The following is a 27,151-nucleotide window of genomic DNA, read 5'->3' as shown; positions in this document are numbered from 1 at the left end:
AGAGAGCTCCAGGCGGAGGCAGACATCTTGTTGAGAAAAAAGGCGGTAGAAGAGGTACCTCTGTCTCAAAGGGGAAGAGGTCTGTACTCTCGGTTCTTCCTCATTCGCAAGAAGGACAAGAACGAGTTCAGGCCCATTCTGGATTTGCGACAGGCAAACAAATGGATTCGCAGAGAGAAGTTTCGCATGCTATCGTTGCAACAGATTTACCCTCAGCTGCAATGGGGAGACTGGCTCTGTGCCATAGATCTACAGGGTGCGTACTTCCATGTGCCCATAGCACGGTAGCACAGGAAGTTCCTGCGATTCCAAGTCGGCGCCAATCACTATCAATACACAGTACTGCCATTCGGGCTAAAGTCTGCGCCCAGGACCTTCTCGAAGTGCATGGCGGTGGTGGCGGCACATCTGCGAAGGAACAAGGTGTTTGTCTACCCGTATCTGGACGATTGGCTGATCAAGGCTTCATCCTTCTCGGAAGCGCAAGATCACTTCCGATGGAAGTGCGCTCTCTTGCACAAGCTGGGGTTACACGTCAACATGTCCAAATCGGTCCCGACTCCGGTCCAGTGCATACAGTACCTGGGAGCCTCCATCGATACGCGGTCAGCAAGCGTGTCTCCTTCGGAGGAGAGACGGTTATCACTCCTTCGGAAGGCTCAGGACCTCAGGACTGCTCCATCGACGACAGTGAGGAAGGTGTCTTCTCTACTGGGATCGATGGCCTCCTGTATCTTCCTCACGCCTCACGCACGGCTACACATGAGACCACTGCAGGAGTGCTTGGAGGATCAGTGGGATCAGAGGACAGGCTCTTGGGACGACAAGGTACGACTGTCTCTGCATGCTCTTCAGTCTCTGAAGTGGTGGTGTTCGGCGGAAAACCTCCTCAAGGGGGTTCCCTTCCACAAGGACATTCCCACGACGAGTGTCGTGACGGATGCGTCTCTCCAGGGCTGGGGAGCGCATTCCGGGGACTTGCAGATTCAAGGAAAGTGGTCTCCTTTGGAATCGACGTACCACATCAATTTCCTGGAACTCAGATCTGTCTTCCTGGCACTGAAGGCCTTCCTTCCGTCCTTCCAGACCAACTCGCTGCTGATACAGACAGACAATACAACCACGATGTATTACCTCAACAAGCAGGGGGGGGTCAAGATCGCGCACTCTGTCACAGGAGGCGCAGGCGATCTGGCACTGGCTGCTGGCCCGAGGACTGACGATTACGGCCACGCATCTGCCAGGGGTGCAGAATGCTCAGGCGGACGCCTTGAGCAGGCTGATTCAGGAAAACCACGAATGGGTCATAAACGACGAAGTACTAGGAGAAGTCTTCGCAAGGTGGGGGACTCCAGACGTAGATCTGTTCGCCACCGCCGAAAACAGCAAATGCCGAGACTTCGCATCCAGGTACTACCAGCGGGGGACGCTGGGGAATGCGCTATGGATCGATTGGTCGAACAGCTTTCTGTACGCTTTTCCACCCATTCCCCTGATTCCGGCAGTGCTCATCAAGCTGTCCCAGTCCAGGGCGCGGATGATCCTGATCGCCCCGGAATGGCCCAGGCAGTGGTGGTTCACGGACCTACTTCACCGGTCTCTCCTTCCTCACATGCCGTTGCCGTGCAGGCCGGACCTTCTCACGAAGTTCGGGGGGCGGATGGTGCACCCCAACCTCTCGTCTTTGAGTTTGGCGGCATGGCTCCTGAGATAATGCAATATGGCCATCTGAATCTACCAGACGATTGTATGGACATACTGAAGGACTCTAAACGACCTTCCACTAGGACATCCTATGCCTACAAGTGGAAGAGGTTCTGTATCTGGTGTAAGTCCAAGAACTTTGATCCGACGACATGTAAGGAAGATGTCATCCTTCCGTACCTTTTACATCTGGCGCAGTCTGGCCTTAATTTCCATTCCATTAAGGTTCATCTGGCTGCTTTGACTGCTTACAGGAAATGCCCTTCACAGACTTCCTTCTTTCAGATCCCTGTGGTCAAGGATTTTTTGGAAGGCTTGAAGAAAGTGTTTCCTCCCGTCAGACTTCCCTCGCCTTCCTGGGACTTGAATGTGGTGCTGTCCAGACTGATGAAGGAGCCTTTTGAACCCATTCACAAGGCTTCATTGCAGCACCTATCCTGGAAGGCGGCGTTCCTAGTGGCCATTACATCGGCCCGCATGGTGAGTGAACTTCAGGCATTATGTTGTCAAGAACCTTATACTGTATTTCATGCTGCTAAGGTTGTGATGCGTACTCACCCTAAATTTCTTCCTAAGGTTATCTCGGACTTTCATGTCAACCAGTCCATAACTTTACCTACGTTCTTTCAGAATCCCTCTTCGCCAGCGGAAAGGTCTCTCCATTCCCTGGATGTTCGGAGGGTGTTGAAATTTTATCTGGATAAGACCAAGGATATTCATAGGTCTGACCAATTGTTTGTTAATTATGGATCAGTCAGGACTGGTCTTGCGACCTCTAAGCAGTCCATTTCTCGGTGGATTGTGTCCTGCATACAATTGTGTTATCAAAAGGCTAATAAGACCTTAGGGGGCAAACCTAAGGCTCATTCCACCAGGGGCAAAGCTGCCACGACGGCTTTGCTGCGTAATGTTCCTATTGCGGAAATCTGCAAGTCGGCCACTTGGAAGTCGGTCCATACCTTTGCTGCGCATTACTGTCTGGACTCGGATGCCAGGGCAGATGCTCAGGTTGGGCAGGCTTCGCTGCGAAATTTGTTCGCACAGTAGTGGTTTGTCTTGTTTGTTCTCCACCGCTGTTGTTGTGTGGGGATGGGCTTGCCATTCTATTCACTAGATTATGACTATACACAGAGATCCCCTACTACAGAAGGAGTAGTTTCTTTTCTGTAACTCCAGTTCTGTAGTAGGGGTATCTCTGTTATAGTCATAAGCGTCCGCCCTCCTCCCCGGTGGAGAGATAATTATTCATATGTAGAATGCTACAGGTCTGGCGTGCTACACCTTCAAAAAGAACTGAAAGTAAAAGGGACCTGCTGGGCATTCTGGGATACTGGGGAAAGTTCTGGAAATCTGGAAAGTTTTCTTAAAGGCACAGTATCCTGTTCTAAGCCACATAATGGCAGCCTATGGGGCTTGTCTGTCCACTCCTTCCTCTCTATCATTCCAGAGGCTTTTGCTGGTAGAGGCAGGGTTTTTCCTATGTGGAGAAAAGCTGGACAGGCAGTGCTGTTTGTGGATGTTAGTGGAATTCTAGTTGAAGTACTGGACAGTGTAGCCTGTGGGTATAGGCTGCATTATCTGTCTTTAAATTAAATTCTCTCTTAAAGGTGTATGCAGGTCTGCATGATTTGTCACCTTTAGAGATTATTTTTTATTGCTCCGCGGTCCAAGCACATGGGCGGGACTATTCACTAGATTATGACTATAACAGAGATACCCCTACTACAGAACTGGAGTTACAGAAAAGAAACTACTCCATATCCTGACACTGGGCCGAATCAACGAGTTTACAGAGCTTGGCATCGCACATGGAAGCGGCGCTACAGAAGCCCATCAAAACGGAGCCAGTGAATGTTATCACACCGGCTGCTCCTGCAACACCAGACCAGAGAAAAACCCAGAGAACGCTATCCTGTGGATACTGCAGCAGACCCGGCCTTCGGAGCGTCCGGCAAGAGGAAAAAGGTGCTCAGGGTGTGGAAAACTAAATCATTTCATGAGAGTCTGGTTAAGGAAAATCACAGAGCAACGTAGCTAACGCAATCACAGAGGGTAAAGAGAAAGCAGTAATATGGACGAAGATGACAATGAAGAACACTCGGTCATCCCGTCTTCACCATTGGCACTGCTTCCCAAAGCACAAGACGGTTACCTCAATGTCAGATACAAGTAGGCGAACACTTGTCCACAGCGGTGGTTGATACCGGGGCGATGATCAACATCATGTCTGTCGAAGCCTGTGAGGCCATGCACCCGCTCCCATCTCTGAGTCCAGCCAAGATAAAAGAGTTTGCATATGGGCAGGAAAGACCACTGGTGATGAGAGGGAAGTTTAAGACCACCCTTGCATATGGACAGAAATCCCTAGAGGCCCAGGTGTTTGTGACGGAAGAGGGGCATGGTATGCTTCTAGGGTGCCGCGCGGCAGAAGCTCTCGGCATTGTGACATTTGCCTTCGGAATACATCAGGAGACTGTCAATCACATCCTCGATTAATTTCCATTAGTGTTTAACAGCATAGGATGCCTCCGGGGACAAGAAATTCAAATGCACATCGACCAGTCTTTACAGCCAGTGGCGCTCAGGCACAGGCACAGGCGCATTGCATTCCATTTGAGGCTGCTCGTGGAAAAAGAACTCAACAAGCTGGAAGCCGCCGGAATCATAGAAAAAGTGAAAGGGCCAACTCCCTGGGTGTCGCCTATAGTAGTCGCAAGAAAGCCCAAGCAACCCGGGGCGGTGAGGATTTGCGTGGACATGCACCTCCCAAATACTGCAATAAAAAGGGAAAGGCAAATCACCCCAACAACGGATGGCCTCATTGGAGAGCTAAGTGGTGCCAGCTGGTTCTCAAAACTAGATTTACGATCAGGTTACCGCCAGCTCGTCCTCACGGAGAAATCATGATACATAACAACATTCTCAACGCATATCGGGCTGAGGCGCTACCAGCGTTTGAGTTTTGGGGTCTCTAAGTATTTCAGAACACGATACACGAGCTTCTAATGGATCTCCCTGTAGATGGATTCCCAGTTCTCCAGCCCATTGCAGGTGCCCCCAGTTCCGATGACTGGTCGGAAGAGGATGCGACAGATGCCTGTCCTCCAGGAGAAGGCAGTCCGAGGACCATGGACTTGAGCCATAATCGAGAACCACCTGGGACCCAAGAGACTGTTTCACAGCCAGGTCGTGAAGAGGCCTCAGAAGTAATCCTCAGCCCACCCGATTGAAAGACTACCTGTCGTAAGGACCAGGTCTGCAGTGAGTGACGAGTTTTTGCTGTTCCTATTAGACTCTGTCAGAACTATGCTAAAGATAAAATTTTCCTGATGTAGAACCTTGAGTGCACCGTGGGGTGTGGTACTTATATTCCCTAATGCAAGCAATTCATTCCCAAGGTTTTTTCCTATTTCTGTCCTCCTTGTTGGAGGAGGGTTTTTATTTTGGGGAGGAATGTAATGTCTCACCCTGTGATGACACAACATCAGGGAGGCCAATCCCTCAGCAATCCCAGGGGGGGTTCTGGCCTAGGTGTTTGCCCCATTGTACGGTGTTGTATGGCGTATCCTATGTCACGTGGGATGTGTTAATAAAGACCGCTGCTGCCGGGCGTGGCATCAGAGAAGGGTCCTGTGCAGCAACGTGACAAGTTACATTGGTGTCCTGGGTGTCTATTTGCATAGCGCAGTACTCAGGCCTTGCCCCAGTTACTGCTCCCCACCACACCTCGAAAGCACCACTTACCTTGTGTCGCCCCTTCCAGTGGCGATACAACAGTGGGCTCAACATCCTGTGTTTCAAATCATGAATAAGTCCTTGTGTAATGTAACTGGTGCTCATGTTTGCTCCAAGTTTGCACTTTAACCCCTTCCCCGCTCATGACGGAACCACTCCGTCATGAGCCACGGTTGCGCTGTGCTCATGACGGAGTGGTTCCGTCATGCTACGGCCGTTGGCGGCCGCTCCGCCCACGCGGCGCTAATTCCCCGCCTGTGCGGGCGATGAGGGCAGAGTCGTGACAGAACCACTCCGTCATGAGCTCAACAGTGGCTCGTGACGGAGCGGTTCCGTCACGAGCACAGCGCCACCGCGCTGCCCCCAAACCCCCCTAGCGCCGCGGCAGAATTCCTGCCGCGGCGAAGGGGTTAAAATACTAAAAAATGAGGGGCTTATTTACAACGCTGTTGCGCCAACGATGCGTCACTTTTAAAATGGGAAATAGTGAGGTACTGGCGGGTCAAGGGTCTTGTAAATAAGCCCTTGAGTCTCTTTGAAGGTACATCAAAAATCAATGACAGATTGTACTATCGCAGAGTTAAGTTTTGTTCCCACTCTGGAGGTAAAAATGGAGAGCCCGACAGAGACAGTCTCAGCACCGACCCGGCCCACTTAAAGCCTTGTGCTCAAGTAAAGCGCTCTAATACCTTTGGGTCGAGTTCGCGCTATATAAATCTGAAAGAAAAAAAAATGGAAGTTTGTACCTGGTCGCCCAAACAAGGAAGCAATACGAGTGTTTTGTACGTAGCTCGTATTTTCAGAAGCAACCAATGGGCTACAGCGCTTTGTCAGCCAATGGGAGCCTGCGCCGCCCCACCCTCCAATAGCGTTGTTTGGCAAAAATCTCGATCCACGCAAATGAGCTGTGTCCAGTTGACGTCTGTTGAGTTTATAGCCAATCCGTGGCGGAAGTGTATTCCAAGTGACACGCGGTCATGGGAGTGGGCTGAGTCTGAACTACGTGTTATTGGGCGCCGCATTTTAAGGTGATTTTCAGTGTCAATGTTTGGAAGAGTGTACACGTGCCTTTGTGTCGAAAGGCAGGGAGAACACATTCATGCTCAGAAGTCTAGCTTTTGGAGCGGTGGTAGTTTCCATATATTGAATTATTGTGGTGTGCCGAATGCTTTGAGCTTGAGTGCGAGATCAGTTAGCTTAGTTCCCAATAATACGGTAATGCTTCCCACCCGTGCGCATTTTGCTGCCAAACCAGCAACCTCTTCTACCTGTCCTGCACCCTCCCTTCAATGCAAAAGTTAGAGTTTCGGCAACCCATATATAAATCACAGGGAGAGCCGAGCCAGTGCTTTGGCTTGGCTTAAGAGCACGAGCCGGGCCATCAATAGAATTGTTGTTTGAATTCTGCAAACATATTTTGCAGCTCATAAAGGTTATGGAACATAAGTTATGCTATTATATATACACACTTTTCAGTAACATATTTTTGAACATCTCTGCATGGTATTAACTTTTAAAAGAAACAATAAACATCTATTATTCAACGCCAAAATACCCTACTGGGGTGAACGTGCGCTTTACAAATACACGTTATGTTTATGTTATATTAAAAAAGAGCAACTCTGCTTTCGAAAATGATGTTGCATTATCCAATTCAACCCAATACTTAGAATGCTAAATTCAAAACTACACATTCTAGAAGGTTAAGTGGCATTTCTCAAAAGACAAGACTGGCTAAAAGTGTTATTTCCTTTGTGTGCCCAGAGCCCCATTTCAAAACCATGAAAGGATTTTTTGAAGTCATTGTAATAACATTTCTTTCAGTAGTGGCTCTCACAATTTAACAAGTTCCAAATGACTGTTGAGATTTTCCCTCAATTAACTGTGACGAAGTGTAGGTAGTCTCCGTTTTATATTAAAGACGTACAGGTACTTAGGGCCTGATTACAATGCCAGTGGGACTCTCGTCTCGCACCGTGGCGGACGCAGGACCACCTGGCTAGAAGTGGGCAGTCCCACTGCCCACATTACCATGCGACCGCCTTTACGGCGGTCACAATGTGTATATTTACTATTGCAGCGTGTGCTGCAGCCTGCAATAGAAAATAAACACATGTAAATCATCTCTGCACCATGTGGCAGGCACCATGCGAGGCCTGACATGGTGCAGGATGTTTAGGGGGCACCCAGGCCCCTTAGCAGAGGGCCAGGGGGAAAGGGGACCCTGCTAGGGACACCCCAAAGTCACTTTTCATGGCAGGTGAACCAGGACTTTGTAATCCCTACGGCGGTACCTGAGCAGGCACCACCCTCATTGTAGGGATTACTGACCCTCCAACGCATCAACGGGCGCCTAGAGCCCGTCGTAAGCGCAGCGGACAGTCCCTCCACCTGCCCTATCGTAATTCTGCTGGCAGACCGCAGGGGCTGATATCGGTAGGTACGCCACTGAGCCGTTGGTGTCAGACGCACCAACATCGTAATCAGGCCCTTAATATAATGCGGTTCCTGCTCATTCAAAGTACTGGTTGATACTGGCGACGCATGTGATTGTAGCTAGGGATGTTTAATGGCACCCTGTGGGGTCATTGAAAGCTATATATATTGTGTTTGCCATGAGGGAATAGGGCGGGGAGCAGCAATAGAACCCTGAATGGGAGGCCTAAAAACTCCTTGCTGAGGCACTACTGAATGTTTCTCAGGGCGGTATTTTGCAGATTTATGAGGCTGCGTACCCCACTTCAGAATGCATTTAAAATCATGAAATAGTTATAAGAAGATATAAATATTCTGAGATGTTGTAGTGTCGCTGCGCCAGCACTAATGACGCAGACACTATTCTTATTCACAGGAGCTTTATTCTTTGGCACCTAAACTCTTCTTACTCCTGCTCTGCACTGCCCACTCTCTCGCTCCTCCTCTTCCGCCACCCAGCTCTCCTCCCACCTCTTAGACTCATGTGCCGGTCCTAGCGCCCAGTACATATTACAACATTACATCTTCCCCCTTCTTAAACAATTTTAATTATTTTAGATGTGTCCGTGTGTGCCAGATTAAACGATGATATAAAACAACATAGTTACAGTTCTTCAATCAGGCGAACTGGTCTTCGATGAGTTTGTTGTGGCCGGAGATGGGCCTCTTGAGCCGCCTGTTCCCTTTCGTCAGGAGACATGGAGGGTCGATGATCACTTACTGACTCAGGTGCATCTCCTGTTACCACACTGTGGGGTGCAGTCAACGCTTCTCGGACATTGGGCGTGCATTTCTGAAAATGCGTCACATTCCTTGTTACCCTGTTATTCTCCGACTCGGCTGTAATCATGGTCCCTTTTTGTTTTGTCACCAGCATAGGGCATGCATGATATCGACAGTCTGCTTTTCTCTGTTGTTCTTGTCGCACCAATACCCAGTCTCCTTCATGGATGGATGGCTATGCAGCTTTTCTCCGTCGGTCTGCATATTCCTTCATTTTCTCCTTTTTCAGTTTATCTGTGGCTGCTAATTCTTCGTGCTTAGAGTCTTGAGACAAACCACTAGCTGCATCTTCCCAAGTTGGTATTCTGGTGCGCACAGTGCGACCCAACATTAAGGTTGCCGGACATTTGCCTGTGGTAGTATGCGGTGTGGTTTGATAGGCACGTAATACTTCATTTAGAGCCACTTGCACATCACACTTCGAAAATTCTGCCTGCTGGATGGTCTTCTTTAGAGTGGCCATGAATCTTTCCACCATTCCATTGGCCTGGGGCCACAAAGGAATGATCTTCCGGTGTCTGAAATTGAGATGCTTGGAAAATTCAGCAAAGTCTTGTCCATTGAATGGTAGGCCATTATGTGTTTTCACTACCTTCGGTATGCCCCATGCTGCGAAAACCTCGTCAAGTACCGGTATAGCGGTGGCGGCTTTGGTTGACATTATGAGGTGCGCAATTGGGAAGCGTGAGTATTCGGCCATTATGACCAGGACATACTTGCTGGATTGTAGCGGTCCAAAGAAATCCACTGCGACATGATGCCAGACGCCTTCCGGCAGTTCAGACATTTGAAGCGGCGTAGGGGGATCTTCTCGACTTACTAGCTGACACTGTGGGCAATCTTTCAGTGTAAGTTCCACCATCTGATCCAGCATAGGGAACCAGACCCGTCCCCGCAGCGCTCTCTTCGTCGCTACAGTACCTCCGTGCCCTTCATGTGCTAGGTTGATGACTCCTTGGCGCAACTGTTTCGAGATGATGATCCGCTTGTCCCTTAGTATAAGACCATCTGAGGTGATGGACAGTTCCTCCTTCATATGTCGGAAAGAGGACAGTTCCTGATTGTCAATCTGTTCACTCTGTCCGGATTCTTCCAAATGCTTCCAACTGTTTGTCCGAATGCGATGTTTTACATTTTGTAGTGTGGCATCGTCATTGGTAGCGTCAAGGATGGCCTCCAAGGGAACTGCGGGTGGTTTGGCTTGTGCCACTACAAAATGGATGTATTCCTCAGCTAATGATGGATTGGATTTGGATGTTGTCTTGGGATGTCGGGACATATAATCAGCAGGATTTGCAGCTTTTCCCGGCTTGTGGATGATAGTATAAGTATATTCTTGAAGGCGGATGCCCCAGCGCTCTATTCTGGGTGGCATTTTGGCTCGGGGATTTCCAAAGATGGTTATCAGGGCCTGGTGATCCGTGATAAGTGTGAAATGCTTCCCGTAGATGAAGATGTGAAAATGCTCGTAGGCCCAGACCACCGCCAGGCTTTCCTTTTCAGGCTGGGAGTAGGCTCTCTCCGTGTCCGTGAGGCTCCGACTGGCATATGCTACAATATACCGTTGATCACTCTCTTTGTCATGGAGAAGTGTAGCTCACTGGTTAGAGCAGGCATACCCTGAAGCAGAGGTCAGACCCGGGACCAGGGTTCGATTCCCGACGCGGCAGGGTCTGGAGCCCAATTGTCCACGGACTTGATAATTCTCGCTTCGGTGCCTACTCTAAGCATGAGTTCACACTAGGCAGCTCTGGGCAACTAGCTTGCTTAATCTCCACAACGGCCCCCCCGCGGCGGGATGCCTGGCTTTCACCTTGGGGATGCCCAGTATGGATTATCTCACAGGGAAAAACCAGGACGGGTTCCCAATGCAAGCGCTGGGATGCCCAAGGGTAACCGTGCGCGATATAAAACTCCTAATAATAATAATAATAATATTGAGCTAATATCGCTCCCAGTCCTACAGGACTCACATCCACGGTGATTTCAGTTTTTCTTCTCGGATTGAAATATGCAAGATTGTTGGCAGATTCAACCGCAGCTTTGATTCTATAAAACGCTTGATTACAACTCGTGGTCCATTGAAATGGGTGTCCTTGTTTGGTCAGCTTTCTCAGGGGGTAGCTGATAGTGGCATAGTCACTGATATAGCGTGAACAGTAGCTTGCCATGCCTAGGAAGGAACGTACATTCCCCGCGTCTCGCGGCCTGGGGTGTCATTCAGAGTGGCAATCTTTTCTGGATCTGGTTTCATTCCGGCGCCTGAGAAGATGTGTCCGAAGAATTTTAATGTGGATTTGTGGAATTCGCATTTGTCTTTTTTTAAAGTGAGATTGGCCTCCAATAGAGCATGACAGACTCGGTCCAGCGCTGTGTCATGCTCTTGCATTGTTGCTCCATAGACCAGGATGTCGTCACTGTAGTTTAGAGTGTTGGTAATGCGATGGATTATCTTTCTAACGGCCTCCTGAAAAATTTCAGCGGCCGAAGAGACCCCAAAGCTGAGTCTTTTGTATCTGAACAGGCCTTGATGAGTCGAGAATGTGGTAATATATCTCGATTTTTCGTGATGTTCCAATTGGTGATAGCGCTTGTTAGGGTCTAGTTTGGAAAATATTTGTGCACCATTGAGCGATGCAATCATGTCGCTAATATGAGGCCCCGGGTGTCTTTCTCTTTCAATGGCGGTGTTGGGTGCCCTCATATCTACACAGAGACGCACTTTGCCTGGTGAGCCCTTCTTAGGCACAACGACCACTGGAGAGACCCAGGGAGTGGGTCCTGACGTTCTCTCAATGATGTCAGCCTGGAGAAGATCTTGCAGTTCCTCCTCTGCAGACTGTTGAAGGTGAAATGGAATTTTCCTGTGATGTTGTGCTATAGGAGTCACTCGTTCGTTTATATGCAATCGAACTTGGCAGTGAGCCATCTTTCCTAGTCCGGTGAATAATTTCGGAAACTTGTGAACTATGTCAAGTTCATCATCAACTTTATACAAAATGTCCACTAGTCGAAGTCGTTCCGCCGTGGGCAAGCTAAGAAGACAATCCGCTTCAGGACCATCAATGACATGAATGTGGTGAAGCAAATGCTTTTTGAAGGATGGTCGAATCACAGGACCCTCCCAGCGCCTGCCACTCAGTTCAACACGTCACCGTCAGCACCACTCTTTAATTGCGCTATAATGTAGGGTCAAGAGCAGGGTACCTATGAAAAGAGCAGTCCACCCGCTACTTGAAATGTATGTATTGCCCCTTGCATCAATAAGCATCAAGGGCAGGCAACCAGATGAGCAGGCAGTCCCATAAGTCCATTAATATTTCCTTTGAATGTAATGTAAGGCACCTGAAGCTCCTCAGAAAGTCTTTTGCCAATGCTTGTTGAACTTTTCAGCAGACGCCTGACCTCAAAATGGCCACCGGACACTCCTTGCAGGGGATTGGGTGAGGTGCCTGACTTCAAGATGGCCGCCAGTGAAATCTCGCTCCTCGCGAGATTTCGGGCTTGAAGCATTCGGTGAGAGCAGCTGCGGGGAACAGACGGACTCCTGTACCTGGTAAGTGACGACTTCAGACATAGGGCACAGGACTGGACCCTGCACTCCTCCTCAGGCGGCACTTGGGCACGGGCACTTGCAGCCTCCGAGCACGCGACCGGGGTGGGCTCCCGGATCGCGATCAGTATATAGCGCCTCCTCCTCAGCACATGCGACCGGGGTGGGCTCCCGGATCGCGGCAACGCCAAAGCCTCTCCAGAGACACACGTGACTGGGTTGGACTCCCAGGGCGCGGCGGCGGACCTCCCAGCTCCGAGGCAGCGGAGCGAACAGCAGCACGGCGGGCACAATGCGACCGGGTGTGCACCCGGTCCGCGACTCAGCACAGCTCTGAGGCAGTGGAGCGCACGCACGCCAGGATGCAGGTAGGCAGCAGGCACAGTTGACGACCACCGTCGTTGCTAGTACTAGTGTCGCTGCGCCAGCACAAATGACACAGACACTATTCTTATTCACGGGAGCTTTATTCTACGGCACCTAAACTCTTCTTACTCCTGCTCTGCACTGCCCACTCTCTCGCTCCTCCTCTTCTGCCACCCAGCTCTCCTCCCACCTCTTAGCCTCATGTGCCGGTCCTAGCGCCCAGCACATATTACCACATTACAGATGTGTTTTGCCTTTGAAAGAAAAAAATGTAAAGTGTTGCATTACACGTGGGCATCTTTACTGACTACGGACATTATTTTCTGTAATGAGTACTTGAAAACACAAATGTAATACCTCAATGGGAGGTGTAGTTAAGTACAGAGCAGAGCATTAGCCATAGTGAGACAGGCATTCTAAACACAGTTTCCATTGCAACCACACTTCATCAGTGTCCATTCAGTTTGATCCTGCACCTGTGTGCCTGCATAAGATTAAACAGCATCTCCATGCAGTGTTCAGTGCACCAAGATGATTCCCTTGATGACGATGGGCAGCAACCAGGGTTATCATGAATGCCAAGATTTGAGGATAGTAAAGTAAGAGATTTTGAAGCAAAAAAAATCAGGGGAATGTATTTTTCAAATTGACCTCTTTTGAAGCAGTGGCAATTTTAGGGGTAGACAGTTAAAATAAAGCCATTTTTGGCTTAAAAAATTAGGAATCTCCCGCCTGAATTGAGTCTGTTGGCATGCATGGGTTATGCTTGCATTGTGGTAGGATAGAGCCTAATAACAAACATTTGAACAGATGCTTTCCTACATCCCAGCTCGTATACTACAGCTGATAGGTCAGTCTTTCACTACTCATGTCAGTTGGTAATTCTGCCTGGTGTCATTATTTCAGTGGCTGTGAGGGGTGTTGATGCATGACTCATTGGGCAAGTCCCTCTAACACATTTCTGTAGAAAGTGTGCCCCTGGAGATAGTGCTGCACCCATAATAAAATATGTTGCCACATAGGGATACCATGTTTAGAACTGAACTTATTCCTTAGTCATTAAACCAAAAAGTGGCGCATACATTTCCATACTCAATGACCAAACACTGTCCAACCAGGTAAAGGTAAAAGTAAAGTAATTAGACTTTTTTCCAAATTAATTATAAGAAGGCATGTCTCAGCAAGGTAAGTCAACTTTGTCCTCATTGTAGATCTCTTTTAAGACTGTTTCTGGGAAGGAGAGAGCAGAGAAACATGAATCAGAAAAATATAGCTAAATAATTGTAGATGCCCTCTCTCATCCCTCCAAGAAGTGCGCTCTGGCTCACTACCGGGAGCAAATAATACCCCAACCCCAGGTACTCTGCAGTCATCAAAGCACCTTCACCGTAAGAAGATATACAGAGCCTGTTCCGCATTCTTCAGCTGCTATGCTCCACATAAAGACATCAACTTGGTGCAGCTGGGCCTTCTCCTCTGCATGTCATTTTTAGAGCCACTGGTTTGTACAGCAACAGAAAGTCCTGGTACAATGCCTCCTCTCATCAAGCACTTGCTGGAGAAAAATTCAGGCGTGGCCGGTGCAGGTAAGAGCGGTAGAGCGGGTGGGGGAAGTCAACAGATGATGGAATAGGTAAAATTAAAATAAAAAAATAAATAAAACCACTTACCTTGCGCTTGCCGCGAGCGCAAGCTAAGTGGTTTTCTTTTACTTTCCCTATTCTTTTTTCTTTTATTTTCCCTATTCCGTTGTCTGTCAACTCCCCGCCCCGCCCACCGCTCTTACCTGCACTGGCCGCGACTGGAAAAATCTGCTAAACAAAAACATGACACAATTGGCAAAATTATATAGGTTTAATCCAAAACAGCTGGGGGGATCAGTCGCCTCCATGGAGACTGAAATATGATGTCCAAAGTACTGCACGTAGGCAGTGATATTCATATGGCAGCAAAACAAACAGGGAGAGAAAGGGTCCAAGGGAACAATTTAAAGACCAAGCGTGGATATAATCCCCAAAATCAATGAGCATGAACAACAAAATGTATCCACGGGTCTAAAGTGAGGCACACTAAAACACGCAACTTAATTAACCAAAATGAATTATTTAAGCATACCTATTGATAGGACGGATTCCCATCACTCACCGAGGTGACATGCTTCATCATCTGGGTCTCCTCCTAACGCCACACTAGTGACGTCAAGGGCTACAACCCCTCACCTAGGAAGGGGAGCTCACAAATGTTTTTAATAGGATTAAATAGATCCACTAGGTGAAGAGATATTAAGGGAGTGATGGACATTAAGGGAGTGATGGATGCAGTGTATGAATGGAGTGAAAGTGAAATCTAAAATGACCTCTAAGGGAAATTTTTTTATTTGGTATCGCCTAAAGGTCAAATTAAAAACGGTGCAGTGACAGTTTTGACATAATAACTGTCTTTGTCAAAAGAAAGGTCGACATGTTTCAGCCTGACGGACTTGATTTAATCCACGGCTTTCTTCAGGACCATACACTATATAGATAACTATTGCGAGTAAAGTGCCCAAAATAAAGTGAACAAAATGAAAAAATCATCATAGCATAGTTGGAATAAGCACAACCATGTGACCTGTATAGGTAGGTTTTCAAATCCTCATCTGTGTGCCGAATACTGTGAGTATCCGTTTCCGATGAGGAAGACACTTCACCTCTCCTGGCAACGGCTCGGGATAATGAGGCCCCACTCTATGCGTCGGGGTACTTCTTACTCGCAGTAGTTATCTATATAGTGTATGGTCCTGAAGAAAGCCGTGGATTAAATCGTCGTCAGGCTGAAACATGTCGACCTTTCTTTAGACACAGACAGTTATTATGTTAAAACTGTCACTGCATTGTTTTAATCTGACCTTTAGGCGATACCAAATAAACGATTTTTCCCTTAGAGGTCATTTTAGATTTCACTTCCACTCCATTCATACACTGCGTCCGTCACTCCCTTAATATATCTTCACATCTAGTGGATCTATTTAATCCTATTAAAAACATCCGTGAGCTCCCCTTCCTAGGTGACGGGTTGTAGCCCTTGAAGTCAATAGTGTGGCGTTAGGAGGGGACCCAGATGATGAAGCATGTCACCTCGGTGAGTGATGGGAATCCGTCCTATCAATAGGTATGCCTAAATAATTCATTTCAGTGATATTCATATGCCAAAACCGCAAGCAGACAATTTAGAAATCTATTGAACTTCTGACAGTTTACATGTAAGATAAGCGGAAATCCCCCATGTGGGTTTCTGTTACCTGAATTCAAGCGAAGCAAAAATATGTTTACATTACCGCAAAGCGCATGGTTATATCTTCCTAAATACTATTTGGGCCAAGCTGTCTGACCTTTATGTTTGGTTTCTGTGGCCAAGCTATCTGACCTTTACATGTGTTTTTTTTTGCGAATTATTCTGACCCTTACATGTGTTTTCCGCAGTAGCATGCACATGTTCGTCATTATGTTCTAAGGCAGGATGAGAACCTGGTGTCTCATCCTGTGTATTTGTTTTCAAGCAAGGGTGTAATGAACTGCAGTGCTTAGAGGTGAAGCGGGCCCTTATGTGATTGATGCATCTCAGCTCATTCCCCTGACAGATGAAGATTTTAGTGATCTATTTTGTGATCTGTTTGGTACGATGGCTCATCTGAACTAACCACAGATTTTTTTCAAGTTTCCTGAAACTGAAGTGTGATGTGACCGATCTGTTTTAGTTTTACACACCGTCTTTCAGCTAGGCCTGGGCGGTAAATTCCGCTTCGCTTGCGGAATTTGGGTAATTTCGCGACCCGTGGAGAACGCGGAATTGCCACAAATTCTGCGATCCGCGGCTTTGCGGAATTTTTTGCTTGTTTGCGCTTTCAAAATGCATGTTCACGAGATATTTCCCCCCGAGCACGCAAACAGGAAAAAAGCATCGTGAACGGGTGGAACAAGCAATTCCGCGCGTTCGTGGAATTTCTACATGCTCGCAGAGATTTTTTATCGTTTCGCGGAGCTTTGCGTAGCGCGACTACGCAAATTCCGTCCATCCCTACTTTCAGCACATATCTGTTTCTATGTATGGGTCTTTGACTGCTTGCATGGATTTGATGCTATCCCTAACTTGAAAGATCTTTATGGGGTCGGGGGTCTCAGGCGCTCACTGACCCCTATAGTGTGCATTCCTTCCTGTCGTCCATCACACTACAGAGCCTCATGAACTGTAAGACCAGTTGTTAATCATTGTAGAGGGCACTGATGGAAAGATAGGCCTGACAAAATGCTGTCTCCTTCAAACCTCCTAGCCCCAGCCAAACAATGTCAGGTTAAGTTGTTGCTGGGAAGATCTCAGATGGGGAAAATCAGGTTGCCAACTGGTTTCTGATGCTTTATTTCAGAGCAGATGTCCTGGCTTCTGGCGTGGCTTCATGTTTGTCAAGCAGGACACAGACAGCTTTAAGGGGAACCACCACCTTGTACTTGCTACTTGCAGAGAGCACCATTCACACAGCACATGGACTACTATCATCAACAAATAAAACTAGCGACGCCTGTCTTTGTGGAGGAAGTGAAAGACATCATTTATAGGGAACTGAAAAAGATGCCCACCAAAGAAATGGGTAGTCTCTGTCCCAATGATGCTGGTAAAAAGTGCCTAACACTGTAAATCAACTGCCACAGCTGCTGTTTTCTCCATAGCTGGAAGACAGAGCAGCAAATAAAATAATGCAGAACACTTCAAGAGAACCAGTAACATGAATTCCCCTTGGAGAGGCACACTCGGAAGAGTCTAAAATGCAACAAGGAGTGTAATACAGCTGTGCGTACAGTGCGGAGACTTTCAACCGTAAATAATGGGTGGATTTAACTTACTGGTTTGAATACAGACCCAAAGACTACTGTTTAGGCAAAGGAGTACTTCTACATTCAGAGGTCCCAGTGTAAGGCTGGAAGCAGAAGGCCCTTGCAAATGTTTGTTGACGTAAAGCATAAGGTATGAATGCACAGCCTGCAGTAGAAGTGATGGAAAGAATAGCAAAGGAATCCAAAAAGGCTTATGACACACCAGGGAGGAATACTGCTGAGTAGAGACTCCACAGGGTGAAAGTCATGTAGTCTGTGTGTTATGAGCAGATGGGGATGGCTGCACTCTGCAATCGTGGTCTACATGGCAGCTGTTGTGCTGCAAAGTGTAGAGATGAGCAACACCCTCATTACAATGAAGTCATTGGTAAGTGGCGATCACGCGTCAGGCTTCAAACTTGAAAAAAAAGGGGAAGTGTTCTTTTGTAAAAGAAGTGACCTGCTCGTCTGCTGATGTTGTTCCATTTTGAATGAGGAAACAGAAGCGTTGGTGAGTGACTGGCCAAAAATAAAACTGGGTTAGTGGTAAAGCGGATGTGGAGCTGAGGACAGGAGTCCAGGGCGTGCTCACAGGGCCTTTGTGAATACTAAAATCATGGGAATAATGCATGCAGTAAATAGAAGTGAGTGACAAAAGTACATCTTTAAACTGCTTAATTCAGATGACACAAAGTGCAGTGTTGTGCTAGAGAGGGGTGTCCCGCTGCACTGATATCAGGAGCTAGAGTGGTTGTGTATCCTGCTGTTCTCACATACCTATGGAAGGGCACCCAGTTGTATTGTCCTGTGGAGCTAAGGGAATCCAGCTATACTGACACTTTTTAGGACTGGAATTCTCGGTATACTGATATTTAGATTTAAGGGAAACTTGACTCTTCTTAGATTTGGAAGACTGATTTATCCTTTTGTACTGATATGTCTATAAATGGGACTCTGGCTGCAAATCCTGGGGTGAGGGGATACAAGTACACCTGCAGCTCAAGAAAGGAGGTGGGCCTTCACTGATTTCTCTAGGGGTGATCATCTTCATGAACTAACCTCTCTGCATATGGAGATCTATCAAGTCGGATCCGGCTCTGCTGACATCTGTAGGCAGAGAGATGAGGTTGTCCTAACCCCTAGCGACTAAGATCAGGCAGAAAAGATAATCTTGGAACAGGATTCAGCAGGACTGGCTTCTCATGGAAGTGGCATCGGGCTGTATTCGTATCTCGTGGGAAGAGTAACTTGCATTACTAATTCTATACATAGGGGGCCTGGTTGTAGTGATATCTGTGAGGAGGAAAAATCGGATTGTACTGACGTTTTGAGGGAAAGGGGTGATGTTGTACTTGCTTTTCCTTGAGAGACTATGGTCTCTCAGTAATGACATCTTGGGGAAATGATGTGGCTGTATTTTGATATTTGAATCTCAATGGAAGAGGGCCTGACAAATTACTTTTCTAGGGATGGGTCTGGCTGTAATGCTTTCTAAAAGAAGAGATATTAGGAAGCATTGACATATCAAGGAACTTTGATCTGGCTGTAATGACATTGCTTTATTTCCTCCCCAGCATGGCGCTCTCTAGGACCACAGAGCAACCACTGATCGGATACTGGTGCAGTTGTTGTTGTCGATAATGGCACTCCTTTTGAGGAAGAGACGGCGTCCTCCACCTACGGTGGCAGATAGCAATCAGGCTCAGGGAGCTCTCCGGTTCCCCGAGGTTGGGATCTTCCTGGTAGAAAAACGCATGGGGAGTAGCCGGCGGGCCTTCTTGAGCAAACTCGCCAGGACAAAAGGATTCCGTGTAGAAGAGGTTTACAGGTAAGAGCACCTGGCATTTCCCCATTCTGAAACCCCAGTAGCAACATTTTTCTGATGGTATGTTATCCGCATTTGTATGCTGCATTTTTACCATTTGTATGCACCTTAGATTTGTTTTAGTTTGAATGCCCTCTAAATTCAGTTCTGGGATTTTTATTGTCCTCATATGATTGGTTAGTGAAGGATAGCAATATGTTGTTTAGTAAGGGTTCTCATAGGTTTATGTGAAAATTAAAATGTTCTGATTCTGCCAGGGAATTTTGTAGTGTGCAGTGTTCATGGCTGCATGTGCTTAGGGACATTTACTTGCTTGCCCTGGGTTGAACAGTTGCCCTTTGCCTTGCCTCCAGAAGATTTTTGTAGACAGATTCTGGCAGCACTAGTTACATAGTTTTGATGCAATGAGGGTATTTTTAATCTCACTTGTTTTGAGTGGTTCTTAAATGTATGTTAGTGTAACGAGAGATGTGCTATTGAGGTGGTAATGCTTTGCCAACTACATGGTTGTGGTTCCATATTATGCAAAAGAGTGTCCATGAGGTCCAGTGACATATTCTGTTGGAGTAGAACAAATTATAGGTATGCCTATACAAGCGTAAATAATATTCTTTATTGGCTGGTAAGTTGGATGACAGCAGAAGGTATGGTTGAAGCGATATACTCCGGGTGTCCCTGTAGTGAGTTCTCTCTGAATACGTACATACATTGTTAAGTTAGCATAACCACGTTAAATGTTAGAAAGCCATCTTTTTGCTTTTGCACACGACACTGCGTTTACATATTATTTCTTAAATAAACTGCTGACTCGAGACTTGCTTCACACAAGAGCAATCTGTTGTTACCATCCCAAGCTCTGCGCAGCGACCTTGGTCTGTACATGGTGTGACAAACAGTCTGGATTATTACACAATGCATGTTTTCCACTCTAGGTTGATCGGCCCACTATTTAGCCATAACACACGCGCAGCTGCAAATACCTGAAAGTTGGTGCTTTTAATATCACAGACATCATGTTTATTATTCAGACCGAAGACGAGCCTTCCTGCGAGAAGACTCCTGATGCTCCTGTGATGTGATTTCACTAAGCTGATCTTTGAGGTATGGGGTCCCCTATTCAAGCCTAAGAGACCTTCTATTAGCATAATAATAATATTAGCTTCTTAGTAAAGGGAAGGTGGTAGTATCCACTGTCATTATAATATGATCACCCCTTTTATATTCTATGGTATTGTAACTATGTTGCTGGTTTTGATATTAATCATTTGTCTGCTTGTATTAGCCAAAGTACTGCATCTTAGGACACGTGGTCTATAAAAATAAACCCCTTTTATTTACAACGTGTCTCTGTTGATTATTGTTGTGGACTGATGTGAGAATAATATACGAACAGGTATTTCCGATTCCCACCATTCCTGAGAGTACACTAAGTAGCTTGTTCTGGGTTGTCTATTCATTGGGATCTCTGAGCTAAATCTTGGATAACGAATGGGACACTTATGCTAGCCGGATACTGGGTTCTGGGTTCTGAGGTGAGTTTCTGGTACACCACAATTCACTGAGGTCCTGGGGTTCTAAGCATAGTTCTGTGTATAAGCAGAATCCCTGCAACATGGCGCACCTAACGTTTGGTCTATGAGTTGAAACGCCTTAGTAGTGCTTACATTTAGTCCACAGCACCCTCATTCTTGTTTCCGGATAACAAGTCTGACGGATTTAAACCTACCTAGTTCTATTGATATAGGTTCCTTCAAGCTTGATCATTAAAAAGGTTATTGAACCCTTGTGCTACTGAATACTTGAAGTGTAGCTTGTCCTTATGGCAGTAGACATTGCGGCGCATAGCCGCGCGGCACTGAAACGTCATTTGACGCAGTATGGAGTGCCGGACACGGGCATGGACGTCATCTTTGTGGTGGGAGCCGATGCGGCTCACCCGTTTGAGTTATTCTATTCTTGGGTGACGATTCCGGCAGTCAGTGGGGATGACGATACCTTTCATTCTTACACTGCTACTGCCGTGCCTGCTAACTATGCGCCGTATAGGACACAGGAGATACCAATATCTGCTTGGCAACATCAGATTTGGTTTAATGGCGCCCTCCCCCATGTGGTTATACCGCCGAGAATGGGCCCTTTATCAATTGCGGGGGCCACTTGGCCGGTACTAGCCGGATTTACGCCTCATCCCCGTTACCTCACGGTGACGGTGGCTGAATTGCGTGTACTACACACTGCCCTTATATCAGTATATAGGGCGTTGGTGCAGTATGTCTCGCGCACTGTACAGGCGGGGGCGCCTGTTAGTGCGGGACAACCTAGTGATCGTCACGCGGTGGTCATTAGTCCTGTTATGGTTAATTCTGTTATGGGCAAGCGCCCCCTCACAAGGGATGATTATCCTTTTTGGCTTGCTGAAAAATTTGACCAAATAGAGGCAGTTTATCCGCATACAACTCCTGTGGAAAAACACAGGATCCTCACCATTAGTTTGCCTAAAGACTTAGTTCCCCATATGGATGATTGTGTATCCTGGGGTAAGATTTTTGCTGCGACGTACGCGCAGTGCTTTGGCACTCCGTCGATGTTACAGCTGCCCTCCATTATTAAACAGGTTCAAGAGGACCATGGAGCGGAGTCTGCGATAGAATTGGGGATGCGGCTCCTCGGAGATTTTGGCCTGGTGGCTACCATGATAATGGGAAACCTTAAGGGTGATGCGTTGCACTTTCAGGTTCGTAATGAACTGAAGAAAGTTGCTGAAGAGGACAAGCCGCAGGAATTTGCAAAAATAATTTCAGAAGCATATCGTGATTTGGGTCGTAGCTCTTTAGGAGTTAAGCCTGTGATCAAAAATCCCGATTCTAGGCAGCAGGGTAAGGCAGAAACTTCTGGTAAGGATGGTCGGCCAACTTTTCCAAAACAAAATTGGCGGACTAAACAACAGGGAAAGCAGCAGCAGAAACAGGGCTCTCGGCCTGCCTCTCCCGTACAGTCAAGTAGTGAACGCACTTATGATCTGCGCGATCGTGCTACTATTAAGTCTCCTGATAGATTTCAGGTTTCTGAACCGCGTTCTCCTCGTTCTTCACAGGAAACATCGGCTACACAGTCTGGTGGCGGAGGCGGTGGCAAAGGTCGGGGTGCTCCACAACAGCGTGACCAACCCCGACAGACTGAGGGTAAAGGCAAGCAGGACGAGTTTGCTCGACAAAGACCCCCGTTTCAGAAGAAGAAAGTGGCGGCTCTGACGGCAAAATATGCCTCAGATAGTGCGGACACAGCTTCAGAACCGGACATGGGCGCTGACGCTACTGGACAGCGCGGCGGAAATTACCATAGTCCGTCAAGCTCTGCGTCCATTTCTGGCGGCGACAGCAACTGATGTATTGGTTACTGTTGAAACAGCTGACACCAGAGTGGCTCCCCCTGATAGACTTTATGAAATAGTCTTATTAATAGAGGGTGACATACAACGTACTATAAAAGGGATTTTTTGGGATAATCTGACCACCACCTATGATATCCTCCTAGCGGAGGCAGATTGGCCCCCAGCCTTCATTTTGGAAGCTCCTAGAGGGGAGGAGAAAATCCTCCCGTCCTTTGCGCACACGGTGCCTAAGGACCAAGCTGAAATGTACGCTGGTGAGTGGGCGCTGGCGCTTGCGCCAGCGGTATATCGTACTCAAGTGGGTTGGGACCGGTTGTCCCCCTGCCATGAGATTCCATTACGGTCTATGCCCCAGCCTCAGCCCCAGTATCCCATGCGTCGTGAAGCTCGACCCCACGTCGCGGCGATCCTTGAACAATTGGAATATCAGGGTGTTATTGAAACTTGTGTGTCCCCTATGAATAACCCTTTATTCACTGTAACTAAGCCTGACGGCTCGTACCGTTTAGTTTTGGATTACCGGCACCTAAACTCCCATTGCCGGACCTGCGCGGTACAGAATACACATAGCTCGGCTCTAGTCGACAGTCTCGTGCGTAAGAGGTTTAAAACGACACTTGACATTTCCAATGGCTTCTTTAGCCATAACCTGTCTACACTGAGTAGCCAGTGGACAGCGTTTACTTCGGGCGGAAAACAAAAACAGTTTACGAGATTAGCCATGGGCTACAAAAATAGCCCTGGCGTCTTTTCCGCTCGCGTGGTTTCTTAGAAAGAATAGACCCCGAGGCATACTCCTATGTTGACGATATCTACCTCACGGATGATGAGCTGTTGCCGCATCTGTCTCGAGTCGACAATATTGTAGTGAGTTTTGCTGACTATGGCTACAAATTCAATTTTGCGAAGTCTCACATCGCGGAATATACAGTGTTGTTTTTGGGCTACGAGCTCAATAATGAAGGAAAGGGGTTAGCTCCCCACTTTCTGGAGAAGTGCGCATGCTTGAGTGCGCCAACGACACTAAAGAAATTACAATCTCTGCTGGGCTTTCTGAATTTCGGCCGTACGTACATTCCTGATTATGCCCAGCGTATCAAGCCGCTTTACGCCTTGGTACAACCCACATTTTCGAAGTCTAGCTGGCAGCTGGAACATTCTAAAATTTTACAGTCTTTACAGGCTGACCTTCTTGCTTCACAATATTTGCTGACACGTGATAACCGCACTAACCTGGTAATAAGAATAGTGCCAGGCGCCGTGGGTTTCACGTATTTGACGTTTAATGAGGGCGATACAGTCCCCATTGCGTACAAATACCACTTGTACACCTCTGCTGAATTACGTTTTTCCGCGGTCGAAAAAGTTCTGACTGCTGTACAGATGGCGATCCTTAAAGAACGCGCACTGTCACATGGGAAACAGATTCTGGTTGTAACACCCTATCCTGCCTTAGAAGCAGTGACAAAGGCAAGTGTACCAAATTCTAAAGCTTTGCATCCTCGGTGGATACAATGGGCCACAACACTGACGTCGCCAGACGTCACCTACATCTTTGATGCCTCATTACAGACTCAAGAGTTCTTGCAGTATGAATTCGTTCATCCGGCTCCTCTGTCTTTGCGCCCGCTCGAAGAATACCATTGTGTCATATACACTGACGGGTCTGCGCAGCCCGCAATTGGATCAAAGCACGCTTATTCAGCGGCTTGCGCAATTGTCGTGGGTACTTTCGTGAATGGTGAATTCCAATCTGATGCAGTGCATACGCAGTCATTGGGCGATTGTACCGCGCAATTGGCGGAGCTTCGGGCTCTAGTGCTTGCACTGGAGTTTGCTGATCCCCGGGTCACTACTCTTATAGTGAGTGATTCCTTCTACTGTGTCCAGTCCTACAATGACAATTTACACTTCTGGTCTCAGAATGACTATCGAGACACGAAAGGTGGCACAATTAAGCATAAAACGCTTTGGGTTCGAGTGGCAGACTTTAAAGAACGTCTCCCTCTCGTGAATGTTATTCACACTCTTGGTCACCAGCGACTTGGTGTCCATGCTGTCGGTAACAGCTTGGCTGACGAGGCAGCAAAAACAGCAGTGGCTACATACTTAGTGGCAGCAGTTACCAGATCAAAAAGTAAGATTGATGATGACATCTTGGCAGCTATTGCTGCTACAGCAAAAGGGAGGCGATTACCCGAAGGGTTTTCCTTCTCGTTACATTTACCATTTAAGTCCTGATAATGTCCCATTAGTGAGGATTAACGACGTTGGTGACAGAATTATTCCCAACGCGGACTGCAGACCAGCACTGATCTTGGCTGCCCATGAGGGGTTGGCGTCTGCCCACGCCGGAGTGTCAGCCACAATATCTCTGCTACAACAACGTTACTGGTGGTTTGGTTTATATAAACAAGCGCGCGCTTATGTTCTTGATTGTGACATTTGCCAACAGATTAAACCTTCTACTATCGCGCGCCCATCACAAACACAGTTGTACATATCCAATAAACCATTTGGTTGTGTTTATTTGGATCACTGCAGTCCTTTTTCTTCTGATACTGCGTACAAGTACATCTTGGTTGCAGTGGATTCGTGCACACGTTTTCTGTGGGTATGGCCACAAAGGAGTGCTGACTCGCGGACTGTCATCAGGGATTTGCGTGTCTTTGTGGGAACTTTTGCGTGTGGTACCTTCCATTCTGATCAGGGCCCTGCGTTCGCCTCTAAGGCTTACAAGGAGGCTATGAGAAATTTGGGGGTCCTAGTCAAATTTTCGTCCCTCTACCGACCTGAGGGTAATAGTGTGGTGGAGCGAATGAACCGTGACTTAAAGCAATCATTGACAGCCCGTGTTTTAGGCACAGGCCGGAACTGGCTAGCCCATTTGTATAACGTCCAACGTGCACTTAATAATCTCCCTAGAAGGTCTCTGGGTGGGCGGACCCCGTACATGATGCTCTTCGGAATCAGAATGTTTGTACCAGACCTTGATGGTCTAGACATGGCGGCGTCGACCGCACCCTTTGACGTAGATGATCACTGTGCTGTTTTACAGACTCTACAAGAAGCCAGAGACACTCTATCGAAGGAACACTTGCCCTCCACATCTGAAGCTGAAGTTCAGGTTCCGGTAGTCGGCTGGCTACCCCGAGTTGGAGACCTGGTCCGTGAGAAGGTGGAAAACAAGAAGGAGTTCGGCCCCTCTTATCGTGCACCAGTTCCAGTGCTCGGAGTGCAGGGTACAAGAACAGTCATTTTACCTCCACTTCCTGGTCGCAAAGAAAACAGGTACATCTCTATTGACAATGTCAAACTTCAGCGAGTGGCCGATACTTCTTAGTATGACTCCTGCAGTTTCATGCCAGACGATGCAAAGAAATTCAATGTTGACTCTTGCTTCTAACACCTTGCCTGATGTTGCCATCGAGATGCAATCGGTTACTGATCCCTTGTTGATACCATCGGCTGGTGGTTTGCCCGAAGAGACTGAGTATGCTTATCCTACACGTGGTCCCTCGCCTGTTTTACAATCTACAGCACTTGGCCAGTCCCGTTTCTCCTTTGACACTAACTCATTGCCCTCAAGCCCCCCATCGAACATTGCTGTTTTTTTCAGCTGGTTTAAGAGACATTTTTTGATTGCCCCTTGGACATACATTTGGCTGTTGCTTTTCAGTGTTTTTTTGTTTATGTCCATTGGATTCGTAATAGTTTTTTTCCGTCTTGTGGATGGCCACTATCTGAGTGAGAGATCGACAATTAGACTTATCAATGGAACTTTGGCCCCCCACTCCTCGTCCCACGTCATGAAGAGGGACCAGACTTTTGTGAATATTACTGCCTGGCCCGTCTTGGATGGAATCGCATGGGATGCTGTTAAATTCCAAATTCATGGGCCTACAGAGGTCATTAATGTACCTAATGTATTTCGTGTTTCTATGGGTGATGTGGTTAGGCAGAACATACGTTCTGATGATTGGGATGTGCACGCCATTGAATCACTGTTTTCTGATTTGAAATATTATGCCGCTTTTGATGCTGAAGATTTATACGAAAATGCGGCTAATTATGCGGAACAGTATTGTTTTCAACATTATGGCAATCACTTCCTGCATAAAGCAAATACATTTAGAAATTTTGTAAATTTTACCCAATGGGAACACTGTCCTACTCCCGAATTCGGAAGTTCACACACCCTAGTTAACAAGTATTCTTATTTTACCGATTTTAGTGTTTCCAACCCGGCAGCGTTTTATTTTAAGGTGCTGCCTGAGTCTGCCGCAAAGGTTAGACTGACACACACAAAGCTACTTTATTCCAAGTCCTTTATGGACGAGTTGTCAATCAAAGGTTATGATGTATGGAAGGCTACTATTGATCTAAAGTCGGTTTGGGGTTCCAAGCCGTGGCAGGTACAGGGTACAGAGGCTTTGCATCGTGCCTGTCTTATACCAAATCATATTTTATTT

General features: G+C 47.3%; 1 protein-coding gene across 9 annotated transcripts in view; it reads left to right on the top strand.

Annotated features, from left to right (window-relative positions):
• The window catches only part of POLM (DNA polymerase mu), a 342,155-nt gene that overhangs the window by 176,165 nt on the left and 138,839 nt on the right, over nt 1–27,151 (top strand). For 4 of the 9 annotated variants that reach the window (XM_085634919.1, XM_085634918.1, XM_085634916.1 and 1 more), the window contains exons 1-2: nt 6,354–6,467; nt 19,038–19,291. In XM_085634919.1, the coding sequence (XP_085491045.1) occupies nt 19,104–19,291 (188 nt within the window). In that variant the 5' untranslated portion in view covers nt 6,354–6,467; nt 19,038–19,103. Of the gene's footprint in view, nt 1–6,353; nt 6,468–17,948; nt 17,975–18,025; nt 18,108–19,037; nt 19,292–27,151 lie in introns of those variants that run through there. The other 5 variants (XM_085634911.1, XM_085634917.1, XM_085634912.1 and 2 more) reach the window with 3 other exon arrangements.

The sequence above is a fragment of the Triturus cristatus genome, chromosome 11, assembly GCF_964204655.1.
Source record: "Triturus cristatus chromosome 11, aTriCri1.1, whole genome shotgun sequence".
Taxonomy (NCBI): Eukaryota; Metazoa; Chordata; class Amphibia; order Caudata; family Salamandridae; genus Triturus; species Triturus cristatus.
The sequence above is the reverse complement of the archived record's forward strand: the minus strand, read 5'-3'. Positions and strand labels throughout refer to the sequence as shown.